At 43.4% G+C, this 15,060-nt stretch overlaps 3 protein-coding genes across 3 annotated transcripts in view; all 3 read left to right on the plus strand.

Moving 5' to 3' along the window:
- Positions 1-15,060, plus strand: part of LOC146965596 (protein NLRC3-like) — a 104,810-nt gene that overhangs the window by 19,015 nt on the left and 70,735 nt on the right. The window lies entirely within an intron of this gene.
- On the plus strand, positions 66-5,839 carry LOC146965597 (NLR family CARD domain-containing protein 3-like). Its single transcript, XM_085766237.1, has 4 exons — positions 66-309; positions 447-476; positions 1,117-1,723; positions 5,366-5,839. Coding segments are annotated over exons 1-4 (882 nt in total). The 3' UTR covers positions 5,367-5,839.
- LOC146965598 (stonustoxin subunit alpha-like) lies at positions 5,882-11,976 on the plus strand. Its single transcript, XM_085766239.1, has 5 exons — positions 5,882-5,895; positions 6,211-6,378; positions 6,470-6,643; positions 7,434-7,480; positions 11,403-11,976. The coding sequence occupies exons 1-5, from the start codon at positions 5,882-5,884 to the stop codon at positions 11,933-11,935; spliced, it is 936 nt and encodes a 311-aa protein (XP_085622365.1). The 3' UTR covers positions 11,936-11,976.

The raw sequence follows: 15,060 nt of genomic DNA on the forward strand, positions 1-15,060 counted from the left end.
TCTTTATGTGTGTGGCAGGCTTTAGTGAAACAGTGTCACTGATCTGATTCTGTCAGGCAACAGAGATGGCGACGCCTGTGAAGGAGGAGCTGCTGCAGATTTTGATGAAGTTGGGGAGAACTGAGCTGCACCGCTTCCAGTGGTACCTGCAGAATGCTGACTTACTGGATAGTTTCCCTGCCATCCCAAAGTGTGAGCTGGAGGATGCAAGAAGAGAGAAAACGGTGGACTTGATGGTTGGCATGTACACTACTGAGAATGTTCTGCAGGTGGCAAGGTTCATTCTGAAGAAGATTGGAATTAATGAAGGTCAGTCATGGAAAGTGCAGCCAGGGTTTTACCTTTATTAAATCTCTTGGCTTTGTAACTATTTCCACACAGAGGACAAAGCCAACTGGGTTGGTCCTGCTACTCCTCATGATTAATGATTCCCTTTCCTCCAACAGGACAAGACCCATCAGCAGCAGCAGCAGCAGGTAAAGTTCAGCACCTTTTGTGAGGGAATGTCACAATTCACGGTTCTAGTCATCACCATGACTACATGACTTTAGATTCAAATATTTCTGTGTGTTTACATTCATTTACTATGACCTGTTGTTACGAGGACCTTTACCTTACTGTCCTATTACCTGTTGATTATTCATTCAGAAGCTCTTTACAAATGCCAGCCTAAACTCAAAAACAAGCTGAAGGAGAAGTTCCAGTGTGTGTTTGAGGGCATCACTAAAGCAGGACACCAAACCCTTCTGAACCAGATCTACACAGAGCTCTACATCACAGAGGGAGGGGCTGGAGGAGTCAATGACGAACATGAGGTCAGACAGATTGAAACAGTGTCCAGGAAACCAGACAGACCAGAAACAACCATCAGACAAGGAGACATCTTTAAAGCCCCACCTGGAAGAGACCGACCAATCAGAAGAGTGATGACAAAGGGAGTGGCTGGCATTGGGAAAACAGTCTTAACACAGAAGTTCACTCTGGACTGGGCTGAAGACAAAACCAACCAGGACATACACTTCACATTTCCCTTCACCTTCAGAGAGCTGAATGGGCTGAAAGAGAGAAAATTCAGCTTGGTGGAACTTGTTCATCACTTCTTCTCTGAAACCAAAGAAGCAGGAATCTGCAGGTTTGATGAGTTCCAGGTCGTCTTCATCTTTGACGGTCTGGACGAGTGTCGACTTCCTCTGGACTTCCACAACACTGAGATCCTGACTGATGTGACAGAGTCCACCTCAGTCAACGTGCTGCTGACCAACCTCATCAGTGGGACACTGCTTCCCTCTGCTCGCCTCTGGATAACCACACGACCTGCAGCAGCCAATCAGATCCCTCCTTACTGTGTTGACATGGTGACAGAGGTCAGAGGGTTCACTGACCCACAGAAGGAGGAGTACTTCAGGAAGAGGTTCAGAGATGAGGAGCAGGCCAGAGGGATCATCTCCCACATCAAGAGATCACGAAGCCTCCACATCATGTGCCACATCCCAATCTTCTGCTGGATCACTGCTACAGTTCTGGAGGAGCTGTTGAAGACCAGAGAGGGAGGAGAGCTGCCCAAGACCCTGACTGAGATGTACATCCACTTCCTGGTGGTTCATCTAAAACTGAAGAAGGCCAAGTACGATGGAGGAGCTGAGACAGATCCACACTGGAGTCCAGAGAGCAGGAAGATGATTGAGACTCTGGGAAAACTGGCTTTTGAGCAGCTGCAGAAATAGTGGGGCAGATAACTGTAATAATCGTTCACTTCTGGAAACAAGCACCAAAATTGGCACACATACTCCTTAGGGATTGCTCTTTTGATAAAACCCGTTAGCCACCTAAAAATTAAAGATGGCGGCCATTTTTCAAGATGGCCGCCATTGAATATACAGTAAAATTGCATTTCGGAATACAATCGCAAAAACTTGTCCTATTTTAATGATCTTAGTATCAAATAATACATTTTTCACTATGCAGAATCCAAATTTGGACCCATGGACTTACTCACTGGCTTCCTTGTACCATATATCAGTCCTGGAATCCTAATATTATGCTAAATTAGAGGTTAATTATGTCTGACTTGGCTAAAATGCACGGTAGTGTATATCGTAGTAGTGTTAGAGGTTTAGTATGTGTAGCATATTCCTGTACTAGGCTTCCAAGCTGGATATGACACAATTAAGTGTGTATGTGTGTGTAGGCCCCCACATACTAGACTCCGCGGACTCAATGCAGACCCAAAGCGAATACAGTAATATTGCATTTCGGAATACAATTGCAAAGACTTGTCCCATTTGAATGATCTTGGTGTCAAATAATACATTTTTCACTATATAGAATCTGAATTTTCATGTTAAAAAATGTTGGGGGGAGTCTTGTACTCCTGGCAGGGTTACCCAAGCCGAACAGGTCGAAGAGTACAGACTAGACAAAGAGTGATCCCCCGTCGCTATTAGTCAAGTCAAGTCAAGTCAATTTTATTTCTAGAGCACATTTAAAAACAACAGGTGTTGACCAAAGTGCTTTACATACAAGATTAATTCAAACAAAGACGGGACAGACACAAAGAAACATTAAAAACAACAAGTGAGGGGGAATGATGGTATGATGGTATGATGGTATGGGAGGTTCCAATGAGACTGAATTAAAAGCCAGAGAGAAGAGAAAAGTTTTTAGCTGAGTTTTAGATGTCTGTGGAGGGTGAAGATCTGATTGTTTGTGGGAGACTATTTCATAGTTTGGGACCAATAACTGAAAGGGCTCGGTCACCTCTTGTTTTTAGTTTTGTAGGTGGAATGAACAGCAATGACTTGTCAGTGGATCTGAGCAGACGAGAGGTAGAGTAGGGGATGAGGAGTTCTGAAATATAATCAGGTGCTAATCCATGCAATGCTTTAAAAACAAATAAAAGTATCTTAAAATGAATCCTATATTTAACAGGTAACCAGTGAAGTGTGGCCAATATAGGAGAGATATGGTTGATCTTTCTGGTACCAGTGATGAGTCTTGCTGCTGCATTTTGGATTAACTGTAAACAGGATAGGGCTGATTGGGTGATTCCAGTAGAGAGAATTTCAGTAGTCTAGTCAGGAGGAAATTAAGGCGTGAACCATTCCAAATCTTTGGCTGACAGGAATGATTTGACTTTTGCAATGGATCTTAGACAGAAGAAGCTTGTGCTGCTGACTACTGAATTTATGTGTTTGTCGAATTTAAATCCAGAGTCAAAGATGACACCAAGGTTTTTTGCATGTGGTTTTAAATGTGAAGACAGAGGACCAAGAGCACTGATGATGGAGGAGGAAGTCTCTGTGGGGCCAAAAACTAGGGGCTCAGTTTTATTTTGATTGAGCTGAAGGAAACTTTGAGCTATCCAAGATTTGATGTCCTTTATGCATAGTAATAGTGCACTGATACTACCCAAGTCAGATATTTTCAACGGGAGATTTAACTGTGAATCATCGGCATAACAGTGGTAAGAGATATTGTATTTTCTTATCGAGCCCAGAGGAAGCATGTATAAAAAGAATAAAATAGGTCCTAAGATGGAGCCTTATGGAACCCCACAAGGGATGGATGCAGAGGAAGAGTACATATTGTGCATTTGGACAGAGGCTGATCGACCTTGGAGATATGAGGAAAACCACTGAAGGGCCATTCCCTGGATACCAACAAGATGTTCTAAGTGGTCTTAGAGGATGGGATGGTCTACAGTATTGAAAGCTGCTGAAAGATTTAATAGAATCAAGATGCAATGATCACCAGAGTCTAGAGATGTTAATCATTACTAACCCTCACCTGGCTGGCAGTGAGAGTAATAGACCTGGAGTAGCAACATGGTTGACTAGGTTTTGGAGCCTCACATAGAAATGAGGTGGAGAACATTATTGGCCAATGATCAGACAGAACATACAGTAACTATTGACTTGAACAATCAGGTCAGGGAGACCAGATGTTAAAATCAAGTCAAGAGTATGACCATGCACATGAGTAGGTTCTGTGACAGACTGGGTAAGATTGAAAGACTCAATTACATGCAGAAAATCACAGGTAAGTGCATTAGAAGGACAGCAGACATGGATGTTGAAGTCACCTAGAATTATTACATTGTCAGAATTAATGAGCACTGATGATAAAAAGTGGGGAAATTCTTCAATGAATGATTTGTTAAATTTAGAGGGGCTATATATGAGTACACAGAGTACTGGAATTGATCTTTCAATCTTACACACCATATATTCAAAGCTTGTGTAATCATTAGTTGAGAAAAGTTTACAGTTAAAATTTTACTTAAAAAACATAGCAAGTCCTCCTCCCTGGCCAGTGGTGTGTGGTGAGTTAAGAAATGTAAAATTTGGAGGACACAATGCAGAAAAGGAGCTGATATCACCAGGTCTTTGCCAGGTTTCAGTAAGACATAAGGAGTCCAGGTTGTGAGTTGAAATAAAGTAATTTAGAATGAGACTTTTGTTTGAGAGTGATCTGACATTGATGAGTGACATTTGAGTCACAGCACTTGTAGAAGTATGGAGAAATGTACAAGGGTTTAACACAGATGGTCCAGGATAAGCAGCTGAAGGCCTAATGCTGATCAGGTTGTTGTGATTTTGTGGAGATCTACCAGGGACACTATGATTTGACCTGGAGCTGGTGATGACTACATGTAATCTACACTAGATGCTAAGCTTATTAGACAGCACTGATAAATGGTACAAGTAAGCCAGTGAGTAAGTCCATGGGTCCAAATTTGGATTCTACATAGTGAAAAATGTATTATTTGACACCAAGATCATTCAAATAGGACAAGTCTTTGCAATTGTATTCCGAAATGCAATATTACTGTATTCGCTTTGGGTCTGCATTGAGTCCGCGGAGTCTAGTATGTGGGGGCCTACACACACATACACACTTAATTGTGTCATATCCAGCTTGGAAGCCTAGTACAGGAATATGCTACACATACTAAACCTCTAACACTACTACGATATACACTACCGTGCATTTTAGCCGAGTCAGACATAATTAACCTCTAATTTAATTTAGCATAATATTAGGATTCCAGGACTGATATATGGTACAAGGAAGCCAGTGAGTAAGTCCATGGGTCCAAATTTGGATTCTGCATAGTGAAAAATGTATTATTTGATACCAAGATCATTAAAATAGGACAAGTCTTTGCGATTGTATTCCGAAATGCAATTTTACTGTATATTCAATGGCGGCCATCTTGAAAAATGGCCGCCATCTTTAATTTTTAGGTGGCTAACGGGTTTTATCAAAAGAGCAATCCCTAAGGAGTATGTGTGCCAATTTTGGTGCTTGTTTCCAGAAGTGAACGATTCTTTTGTAATTTTGCAGTTATCTGCCCCACTAAAAGGAAACCTGATCTTCTATGAATCAGACCTGACAGAGTGTGGCATCGATATCAGAGCAGCCTCAGTGTACTCAGGAGTGTTCACACAGATCTTTAAAGAGGAGAGAGGCCTGTACCAGGACAAGATGTTCTGCTTCGTCCATCTGAGTGTTCAGGAGTTTCTGGCTGCTCTTCATGTCCATCTGACCTTCATCAACTCTGGACTCAACCTGATGTCACAGCAACAAACAACCTCCAAGAAGACTGAAACAACAGGAGTCAAATCTGCAGAGAGAAACTTCTACCAGAGTGCTGTGGACGGGGCCTTACAGAGTCCAAATGGACACCTGGACTTGTTCCTCCGCTTCCTCCTGGGTCTTTCACTGAAGACCAATCAGAATCTCCTACGAGGTCTGATGACTCAGACAGGAAGTGACTCACGGTCCAATCAGGAAACAGTCCAGTACATCACGAAGAAGATTGAAGAGACTCGCTCTGCAGAGAAAAGCATCAACCTGTTCCACTGTCTGAATGAACTGAATGATCGTTCTCTAGTGGAGAGGATCCAACGGTTCCTGAGCTCAGGAGATCTCTCCACATATAAACTGTCTCCTGGTCAATGGTCGGCTCTGGTTTTCATCTTACTGTCATCAGAAGAAGATCTGAACATGTTTGACCTGAGGAAATACTTTGCTTCAGAGGAGGCTCTTCTGAGGCTGCTGCCAGTGGTCAAAGCCTCTAACAAAGCTTTGTAAGTAGAGATAGTTGGATTTATTCATCATTACATAAAAACCCTTCTGTCTTTTCAACAGGACAGAAAATAAACTCCTTTCTTCTTTAATTCCTCATGATCATTTCTTCAGACTGAGCAGCTGTAACCTCTCAGAAAGAAGCTGTGAAGCTCTGTCCTCAGTCCTCAGCTCCCCGTCTTTTAATCTGAGACACCTGGACCTGAGTAACAACGACCTGCAGGACTCAGGAGTGAAGCTGCTGTCTGGTGGACTGGAGAGTCCACACTGTAGACTGGAGACTCTCAGGTGAGGATCCATCCAGCTGTTTATCTAACGCCACTTGAACACAGCAGCAGGTGTTGACAGACGGTCCCTGTGTGTTGTTGTGTGTGTTCAGTCTGTCAGGATGTCTGGTCACAGAGGAAGGCTGTGCTTCTCTGGCCTCAGCTCTGAGCTCCAACCCCTCCCATCTGAGAGAGCTGGACCTGAGCTACAATCATCCAGGAGCCTCAGGAGTGGAGCTGCTGTCTGCTGGACTGGAGGATCCAGACTGGAGACTGGACTCTCTCAGGTATGGAGAGGCTGCTGCAGCCACACTCACTGTCTGATAGAGGAGGAGGAGCTGGAACATCTTCTATGGCCCCGTTCACACCTCGTCACACCTGGTATTAACATCTGTCTCAGGTGATCCAGGCATTGATGACATCAGAGCCCATCACTCAGACCATATCCACAGGTGGTGTAGGCCACAGTGAAGCTTCGCCCACTCCACTGACGTCCTCTGTCTCAGTCTGACTCGTCCCAACACAGTTTATACTGAAACCAAAATCTGTGTTTCAAACATGAGCTGTGCAGCTTTCATCAGTCACAGTGATGAACTACTGGGATCCGGAGTTTCTCCTCATGACGACTTCAGTGTCTCATCATGACTCACTCTGTCATATTCAGGAGAAGAGATGTCAGTGATGAAAGCAGCTGTTGGCAGCTGTGCTCTGAGTCTCTCCAGATGTTTGGGTCAGACTTTATTTCAGAGTGTATCAGGAAACATTTCAGCTGCAGCTGGTTGAACTGCTCCTGAACCAACAGGGTGTTTGACCTGAACAGTCCCAGAGACTGTAGACACCTGTTGAGTGTGGACACACTAATAACAACACAGCAACAAGATGAAGTATTTCCTCCTCATCTCCTCCTGTTCTGTATCATCACTAGATAAAGACTCCAGCTCCTTCTTAGTGTTCATCCATACATACAAGCCTCCATGTGAACACAGTGATAAAACAGTGTGTGTGTGAGAGCCATGTAATGTCCATGTGTGCATGCTGCCAGAGAAGGTGCTGCTCTGACCCCCCTCCTCCTTTCAGGGTGGAGCCTGCTGGAGTCCCATGGTTGACACCAGGTCTGAGGAAGTGTAAGTCTGTTTTTATTTTGATTCATGGAAACGAGGGATGCACATGTTTAACCTTTTAACCATTAACAAGAGCTTTGACCGATTAATACTATCAGTTATTTATTTATTTAATTATCATCTCCTTATGTTGACAACTCATGGGGGCGTGTCGACACGTGCAGATTTCCACGCGCCTTCAATCATATTTCGCAGTAAAAAGTTTCACAGGAGGACTGACAGTATGTGCAGCAGCCGCCATGAAGGAAAATCAGATCATAAATGTAGCTACACAGCAGGCCCGTGCAGAGACCTTTGGAGGGGCAGGTGCTCAAAAAAAAAGGCATAAAAACTATATATATATATATATATATATATATATATATATTTATATATACACGTATATGTATATATATATATATGATCATAATGATGATGAGAAAAGAAAACACATTAACTAAATGTACCGTCTATGCTGAGATTCAAACCCCTACTAGAGAATGGTTCTGCTTACTAAGGTAGATGCTTTACCAGGTGAGCTATCAGTCATAATGTTAAAAAGTGACTACCGTCGTTAAGAGGTTGCCAGCGATAAAACAGCATGCCCCAACCGACTTTTATCTTGATCACATCAGCAGGACTGCATCTTCACGCAGCGGTCGCAGTCACCTCGGTCCGACCGTTGTGGCATTTGCCCACATCCCCCTATGGCCAGTCCGTCACCACTCCCGTTTCATAGTGTAAATGCAATATTGTTGCTGTAACATGTGATCTGTCGGATTTTGGCGCCGAGCCCGTCTCTAGCTGCGGCGGGGGCACGTCGGGGCACGTCTTGGTGCATGATGTGACCAAATTGAGCCTTTCATTTCATTTAGAAATAAATAAAAAATTATTACTATTTGTTAAATGTTATTCTTGAAGGGCTACTGACAGGCCTTCACACAAATACACACGCAAAAAAAAAAAAAATAGCCCCGACAAAAGGGCACTTTGGGCATCAAGGAGCCAAGGGGCAGGTGCTTCAGCACCCTCCGCCCCCCCTCTGCACGTGCCGGCTACACAGACATAGATGTGCATCACCTGTAACAACGGCGCTGAAAAACAATGAAAAAAATAAATAAAAGAGGATGCCGATGCCAGTGGCGGAGCCAGGAAATTTTCTGTGGGGTGGCCAGGATGGTCATGTGATCATTATGGGGTGGCAATGTCTCACTGTAAAATATAGCGATATTTAGGTTACCTGCTGTAAACCACACACCTCCATAACATTTAGAACGCAGGTAATGATGGAAAAGATCAACTAATATTCAGTGTATCTAACTTTTTTTCTTATTCCTGCAAGTAAAGTAACAAAGATGCTTACACTACAAATAGCACAATACAGTATACAGACAACTGCACAGTGTACTGTGATGAGAGGATTCGGGAGATGATCAGCTCCGCTTGTAGTGATCACTATGAGCTCATTCTGTTGGTGTATCAGGAATACATAGACATAATTTGAGAAACAGTTGTTTTATTATAGGCTGATCAAGCTACAGTATAAACACACACAAATAATGGCCAGCAAATTGGGTCAACATAAGGATTCCAGTCATAGACAAGGCTTAAGGGCTACTGTACAAATGCACAAAACAGTTATATGTTGATGGTCTGGAATGTTGTTGAAAATAAATTGGAGAAACCTTAGGGTGAGCAACAGAGGAGGGATCCCTCAGGACGGGCAGACATGCAGTGGATGTTGTATACAGACAAGAAAACAATTTACAACACATTGTTCACCGTCTCCTGCTGTGGGTCTGTCTGTTGTCCGTTGACACCTGTCAGTTGAACCACACACATGATAAAATATTAATAGGAGTATTTGGTCATGTCGGGTTTAAATTATACTATACTATTACCTAGCATTGTTACTTAGAATGTAATGATTAATTGCAATACATAAAGTAAACAGTAGCTGTGGGCATACCTACCTTGTGATGAGCCCTGCATGGGTTCTGTGGTGACAGTGTCTGAAACACAAATGTTGAAACTGTCAGTAAGTCTTAATGATTTTATCAAGCATCATTACATATTATATTATAGGTGATACAAAAGTCAGAAACGGCAGGCAGTCACAGTGTGCAGTAGCTACAGGATCTGTGTTCTCATCCTGTTCCTGTCTGTCCTCACCACTGTCCCTCCTTTCAACATTCCCTGTCTTTCTACTGAAGTAGCAGGCAATTTTTGTTTTCATTTTGCCTGACAAGTAAGGCGAGCAGCAAAATACATTAAGTTACCACACGACTATCGTTATTTGAGTGTTTATGCTCATGCTGCGCTGCTGCAGAGAGTAGCAGCATGCAAGTCACTATTAAAAGATATTGTGTGCTGAATGTGTGGGGAAAAAACATTGCAGCTGGTGATTAATCAATGGTATAATGATGTCTATTTTTTTAAGTGCAAAAGACTTGTCTAAAATCACAAAATACACACAATATAATATAATGTAAATGAGGGCAGTCAGAGCAGACTCTCCATTCGCGAATGTACCACAAGGAGACTACCAGATGTATGTGTCTGAAATGCGTCAGAACTGGAGTAAAGTCACAGTCAACAAGTAAGAAAACTCGACCAGAACCGACCAAAGTGATCACTTACCTCCAAAGGTGTCCTTGCTTGGCGACAGCGTATTATGACAAACTGGCTGCTCCTGCTCTGCTCTGCTCTGCTCCCGCGGTAAGTTTGTTGTGTGCTGCAGTAAAATGCGTCCGTGCGGAAACGGCGGTAGGGCGGAACTAAAGTTCCGCGCGCAGAGCCGTTTTTTGTCAAATTATGCCCCAGCCATGGGGGTGGCCAGTGGGTTGGCCAGAGAGTGGTCAGGGGTGGCCACGGCCACCCCTGGCCACCCCTTAGCTCCGCCACTGGCCGATGCAGCTCTCCTGCAGCTCCACAGAGGAGCTCTGCTGTTCCTTCAGTGTGGTGTTTGGCTACACTTTGTATAAAACAGTTCAACAATGGACGATCTAACCTCCATATGAGCGATCAGCTGAGACAGAGCACGTGTGCATTTAAAGGGATAGTTCAACATTTTGTCAAATTGGCCCATTGCCATAATCCCTATCGTCATAGCAGTAGGTTCGTTACCTTTAATTGTCGGTGCAAGATATTTTTAGAACAGCGGAGCAGAGCCGTGAGCTGCTCAGAGCTACGCTACGGAGGCTGGGATTTCTTGGTTTCCCTCATCAAACTCATATACACAATCCAACAACTCCACAACACTCTGGTGGACAAGTTGTGACCTGCACATTCACCACACTATGAGATAATAACACAACGTTACCACACAGAGTTGTTTTAGAGGGAAATTCATGCAAAACCGCTGATGCGCGTTGCATTCAGGGACAGTTTTTCATCAAGGAGTCTCTGTATTTCCCTCTAAAACAACTCTGGTAACGTTCTGTTATTATCTCATAGTGTGGTGAATGTGCAGGTCACAACTTGTCCACCAGAGCGTTGTGGAGTTGTTGGATTGTGTATTTGATGAGTTTGATGAGGGAAACCAAGAAATCCCATGAGCCTCCGTAGCGTAGCTCTGAGCAGCTCACGGCTCTGCTCCGCCATTCTAAAAATAGCTTGCACCGACAATTAAAGGTAATGAACCTACTTCTATGACTATAGGGGTTATGGCAATGGGCCAATTTGTCAAAATGTTTAACTATCCCTTTAATGGCAAAATAATAATAATTGGAGCGTCGTAATCTTATTGGTTAACGGTTAATAATCGGTTAACGAGCGTCGGTTATCAGTCAGAAAAAAATTTCAAAATGTTCATCCGTAATGGAAACAAAGCAGCACATTCAACCATCTTCACACTGTCACATCACTGACCTCATGAGTTTTCATCAAACTGTCAATAACTGATCAATGATCAATAACTGCAGCTGTGTCTTGTTCTCTCCATCAGATTCCTGTCCACTCACAATCGACACAAACACAGTGAACAAAAACATCAACCTGTCTGACAACAACAGGAAGGCAACACGTGTGGAGGAGCATCAGTCATATCCTGATCATCCAGACAGATTTGACGAGTGTCCTCAGCTGCTGTGTTCAACTGGTCTGACTGGTCGCTGCTACTGGGAGGTCGAGTGGAGAGGAATGGTTGATATATCAGTGAGTTACAGAGGAATCAGAAGGAAAGGAAACAGTAGAGACTGTTGGTTTGGAATGAACGATCAGTCCTGGAGTCTGGACTGCTCTGATGTTGTTGGTTACCACGTCAGGCACAATAGCAGAGAGACACATACCTCCTCCTCCTCCTGTGTCTCTAACAGAGTAGCAGTGTATGTGGACTGTCCTGCTGGCTCTCTGTCCTTCTACAGAGTCTCCTCTGACTCACTGATCCACATCTACACCTTCAACACCACCTTCACTCAACCTCTGTATCCTGGCTTTGGATTCTGGTCCAGTTCTGGTTCCTCAGTGAGTCTGTGTTGATTGAACCAGAGTCTCCTTCTGTCACAGAAACCTTCTCACTGTTGAACAGACAGTTCAGTCTCTACACGTCTGTGTCTGTCTCTCACTCACATCGTTTTCACTGGACAGAGATGAATACAGTTTAATAATGAACTCATCAACACTCAACAGAAAAATCACTGGGACCTGAAAACAAGAAGAAGTTTATGAGAATCACTGAGAAGAGTTTAAAAAATCAACTGATTTAATCCATGAATGTAAATAATCTGATGTGAAATAAACAACAACATGATTCAAAAAAGAATCAGTAAATAAATAAATAAATAAACAAACATATAGACCACTCTTAGCAAGAGTTGCGAACGCTTACTGGTGGCAGAAAAATAGCGGAAGTAAGCAGCAAATACACATGGAGGTACAGTCGGAAAGAATAGAGAAAATAGAGAGAAAAAAGAGGGGAAATGTCCTGTTGTGCCGTTGGATGTCAAAACCTAAATGCAAAGATAACCAGCTTCATTTTTACCGTATTCCGTCGTCGAAGACGCCATTTGAGGCAAATCGAAGACATCTATGGTTGCAAGCAATAAAACGGACAGACTGGACTGATGAAATCATCAGAAATTCTCGGCTCTGCAGTGCTCATTTCATATCAGGTAAGGTTTTCTCCACTGTTTATCACACACAAACATGTAGTCAGTGAGGATAAGTAGGTTACGGCAGCAATGGGCATCCCCGCTATTTCGTGCCGTGTTGACCCAAGTTAGCAGTCAACGATTAGCAACAGCTAACTGCTAACTCGGAAGCTATCATGTAAACAAACGATTGCCCCCACGCTGGTCATATTTGCGACATCTCTGCACCGTGACTGACCACATGTTTAATAAACCGTCTTACAGGAGAGTCAAGCATGGATGCAGAAAATCCAGACTTTGTCCCCCCATTGTTCTGTTACAGTAGGCAAAGTCAGTGTGTGGATGCGGCCAAGAAATTGGACAGTTAACGTTACCCTTCTCACTTTTTTGCCATAATTTTTCCTTACCAAGAGTGTTAGGATATCTTAACAAATATTTCTATGTGTTTTGGTTTTAGGTTAAATAGGAGAAGAAAGAGGGCTGAAACAAGCTGCATGTCCTCTCCCCACCTACATACCTGTCTGGCTGACACGACAAGCTCTCTCACAGCAGCTCAACAGTCCTCCACCACGGAACCAACAACAGACTCGGAGCATCAAGAGCCGATTTGTACACGTAAGAGTTTCACACATGCTTGTTAGGCCAGGGACCCTATTTTTGTTACCATGCAGTATTAAAGATAGCTCTGTAAACCACCTATGCAGGACAGTCTGAGTAGTTCAAGATTGCTTTTTTGTCCAGTAATCTTGTTTATCCTTTTTGCCAAGGCATGATTTTTTTTCTCATCATGCATTGTATCATCTTTCTCTCAGTTAAAAAAGATGCCATGATCCCTCAAGCCACCTACAATGAACTCAAAGTCCAGCATGATCGGCTTCAGGCAGAATGTGTCAACTTGCGCAAAACATGCAACGCACTCAAAGAGGAGAACGAGCAGCTGAAGGAGGCACAGCAGGAGATTTTCTTTCAACTCAATCAGAGTCAAAGCTCAACTGCTCCTTTTCTATACTGGACTGACCACTATCATTTTTGAGTGGTTGCTCTCAAAACTGAAAGATAGTGTAGTGATGATGTATGGAACTTTAAACTTGGAAGATCACTTGTTAGTAGTTTTGATGAAGCTGCGCGTGGGCCTAAGAAACAGGGACATTGCCTTTAGATTTAGTGTAAGAGAAACTGTCATCTCCAGTATTTTAAAGGGGACCTATTATGCTCCTTTTTGCACAAACTAAAATAGTTCCTGGGTGTCTTAAAGACATGTCTGTGATGTGCTTCGGTCAAAATACCCCAAAGATCAAACATCACAGCATTCTCAAAAACAGGGCTCTGCAAAACGGTCTGTTTCAGTGGCCCCTCCCTTTAAATGCAAATGAACCACTCCCTCAGCATTGCGTTACCATGACGATGTCTACTACTAGTACCTATACTGATTTGGCCAAATGTAGTATGCAAACAAAAGCTAAATCTGCAGTAGGCAAATTGCCAGATCTCCAGTCTGCATCTGACCAGTCTACATTGTGTAATGAAATGTGCCCATGACCTAGTCTCACCCTAACCAAAGATGGTATGGAGTAGTCTTTGCCATGTAGGCTACTGTAACCATGTAACATGTAATATAAAAATGCAAAAATGAATATATAAAATAAATTAAAAATATATGCAGAATGGTCAGTTCATTGTAAAACAGTTATTTATTGATGTAAATGTGGTGATTTGTGCACATAGACTACAGCAGCACTGCTCCTCTCCTCCTCCTTCTCACAGCTTCACTTTTCATTCAAACTAATACAACTGCCACAAGATTTCATCAATGAGACCAACATTCTGCTAAATAGACTAACCACACGGCGGTAAACGTCTAAAAAACCTGCGGGTATGTTTATTAGCGATGGTTTTCTCTACCGCGATGAGCACGGACGCCTGCCCGGCCAAGGAGGCCTGCAGAGCTCCGGAGCTCCGTCTGTCCAGCGTTACGTCCGTCCGGCGAACAACGTCGCCCCGGCGGTATGTCGCTCCTCACACAGGTACAGCTTCACTTACATGAAACGTCGGCGTAAACTTCTAAATAAAACTTAGTAAAGTGACGCTACAGCGCTAAAACATGCAGGGAAGAAGCAGGAAGTAGTCCGCTCCGCTCTCCGCTGTGACACCAGCCACAACAGAGCAGCATGGGAGGAGGCGGCGCCGGCTGGAGCAGAGACCTCGGCATGACCATGTAGGGGAGTCCGGCACGCCATGACGTAGACGCGAGCTCATGTCAAAAAAAACTCAGCGCAACCGAGTGTAACAGGTGTGCAGAGAAATCCAAGAGAAATCCCAATTATCTAGCAGGGTTTACCTCCAAATGCATTAACCTCAGGATATGACACTTCCACGGCCTCTAGAACCATTATCCAACATTTTATATAAAAGTCTGAAAAGCTGGAAAAGCATAATAGGCCCCCTTTAAGAAAATGGCTCCCCATAATGGCACAGACATTAAAACCAATAATCAAATGGCCATCCAGGGAGTGT

The sequence above is a fragment of the Trachurus japonicus genome, chromosome 21 (genome assembly GCF_045865225.1).
Source record: "Trachurus japonicus isolate A0001 chromosome 21, Traja_1.0".
Lineage (NCBI taxonomy): Eukaryota > Metazoa > Chordata > Actinopteri > Carangiformes > Carangidae > Trachurus > Trachurus japonicus.

Bases quoted from the DNA above. Each gene is read 5' to 3' on its own strand.
- LOC146965597 (XM_085766237.1), top strand. From the start codon at position 66: ATGGCGACGCCTGTGAAGGAGGAGCTGCTGCAGATTTTGATGAAGTTG. The intron at 310-446 runs GTCAGTCATGGA...TTCCTCCAACAG, and splicing joins GAAGATTGGAATTAATGAAG to GACAAGACCCATCAGCAGCA. The intron at 477-1,116 runs GTAAAGTTCAGC...CTGAAACCAAAG, and splicing joins ATCAGCAGCAGCAGCAGCAG to AAGCAGGAATCTGCAGGTTT.
- LOC146965598 (XM_085766239.1), top strand. The intron at 6,379-6,469 runs GTGAGGATCCAT...GTGTGTGTTCAG, and splicing joins TGTAGACTGGAGACTCTCAG to TCTGTCAGGATGTCTGGTCA. The intron at 6,644-7,433 runs GTATGGAGAGGC...TCCTCCTTTCAG, and splicing joins TGGAGACTGGACTCTCTCAG to GGTGGAGCCTGCTGGAGTCC.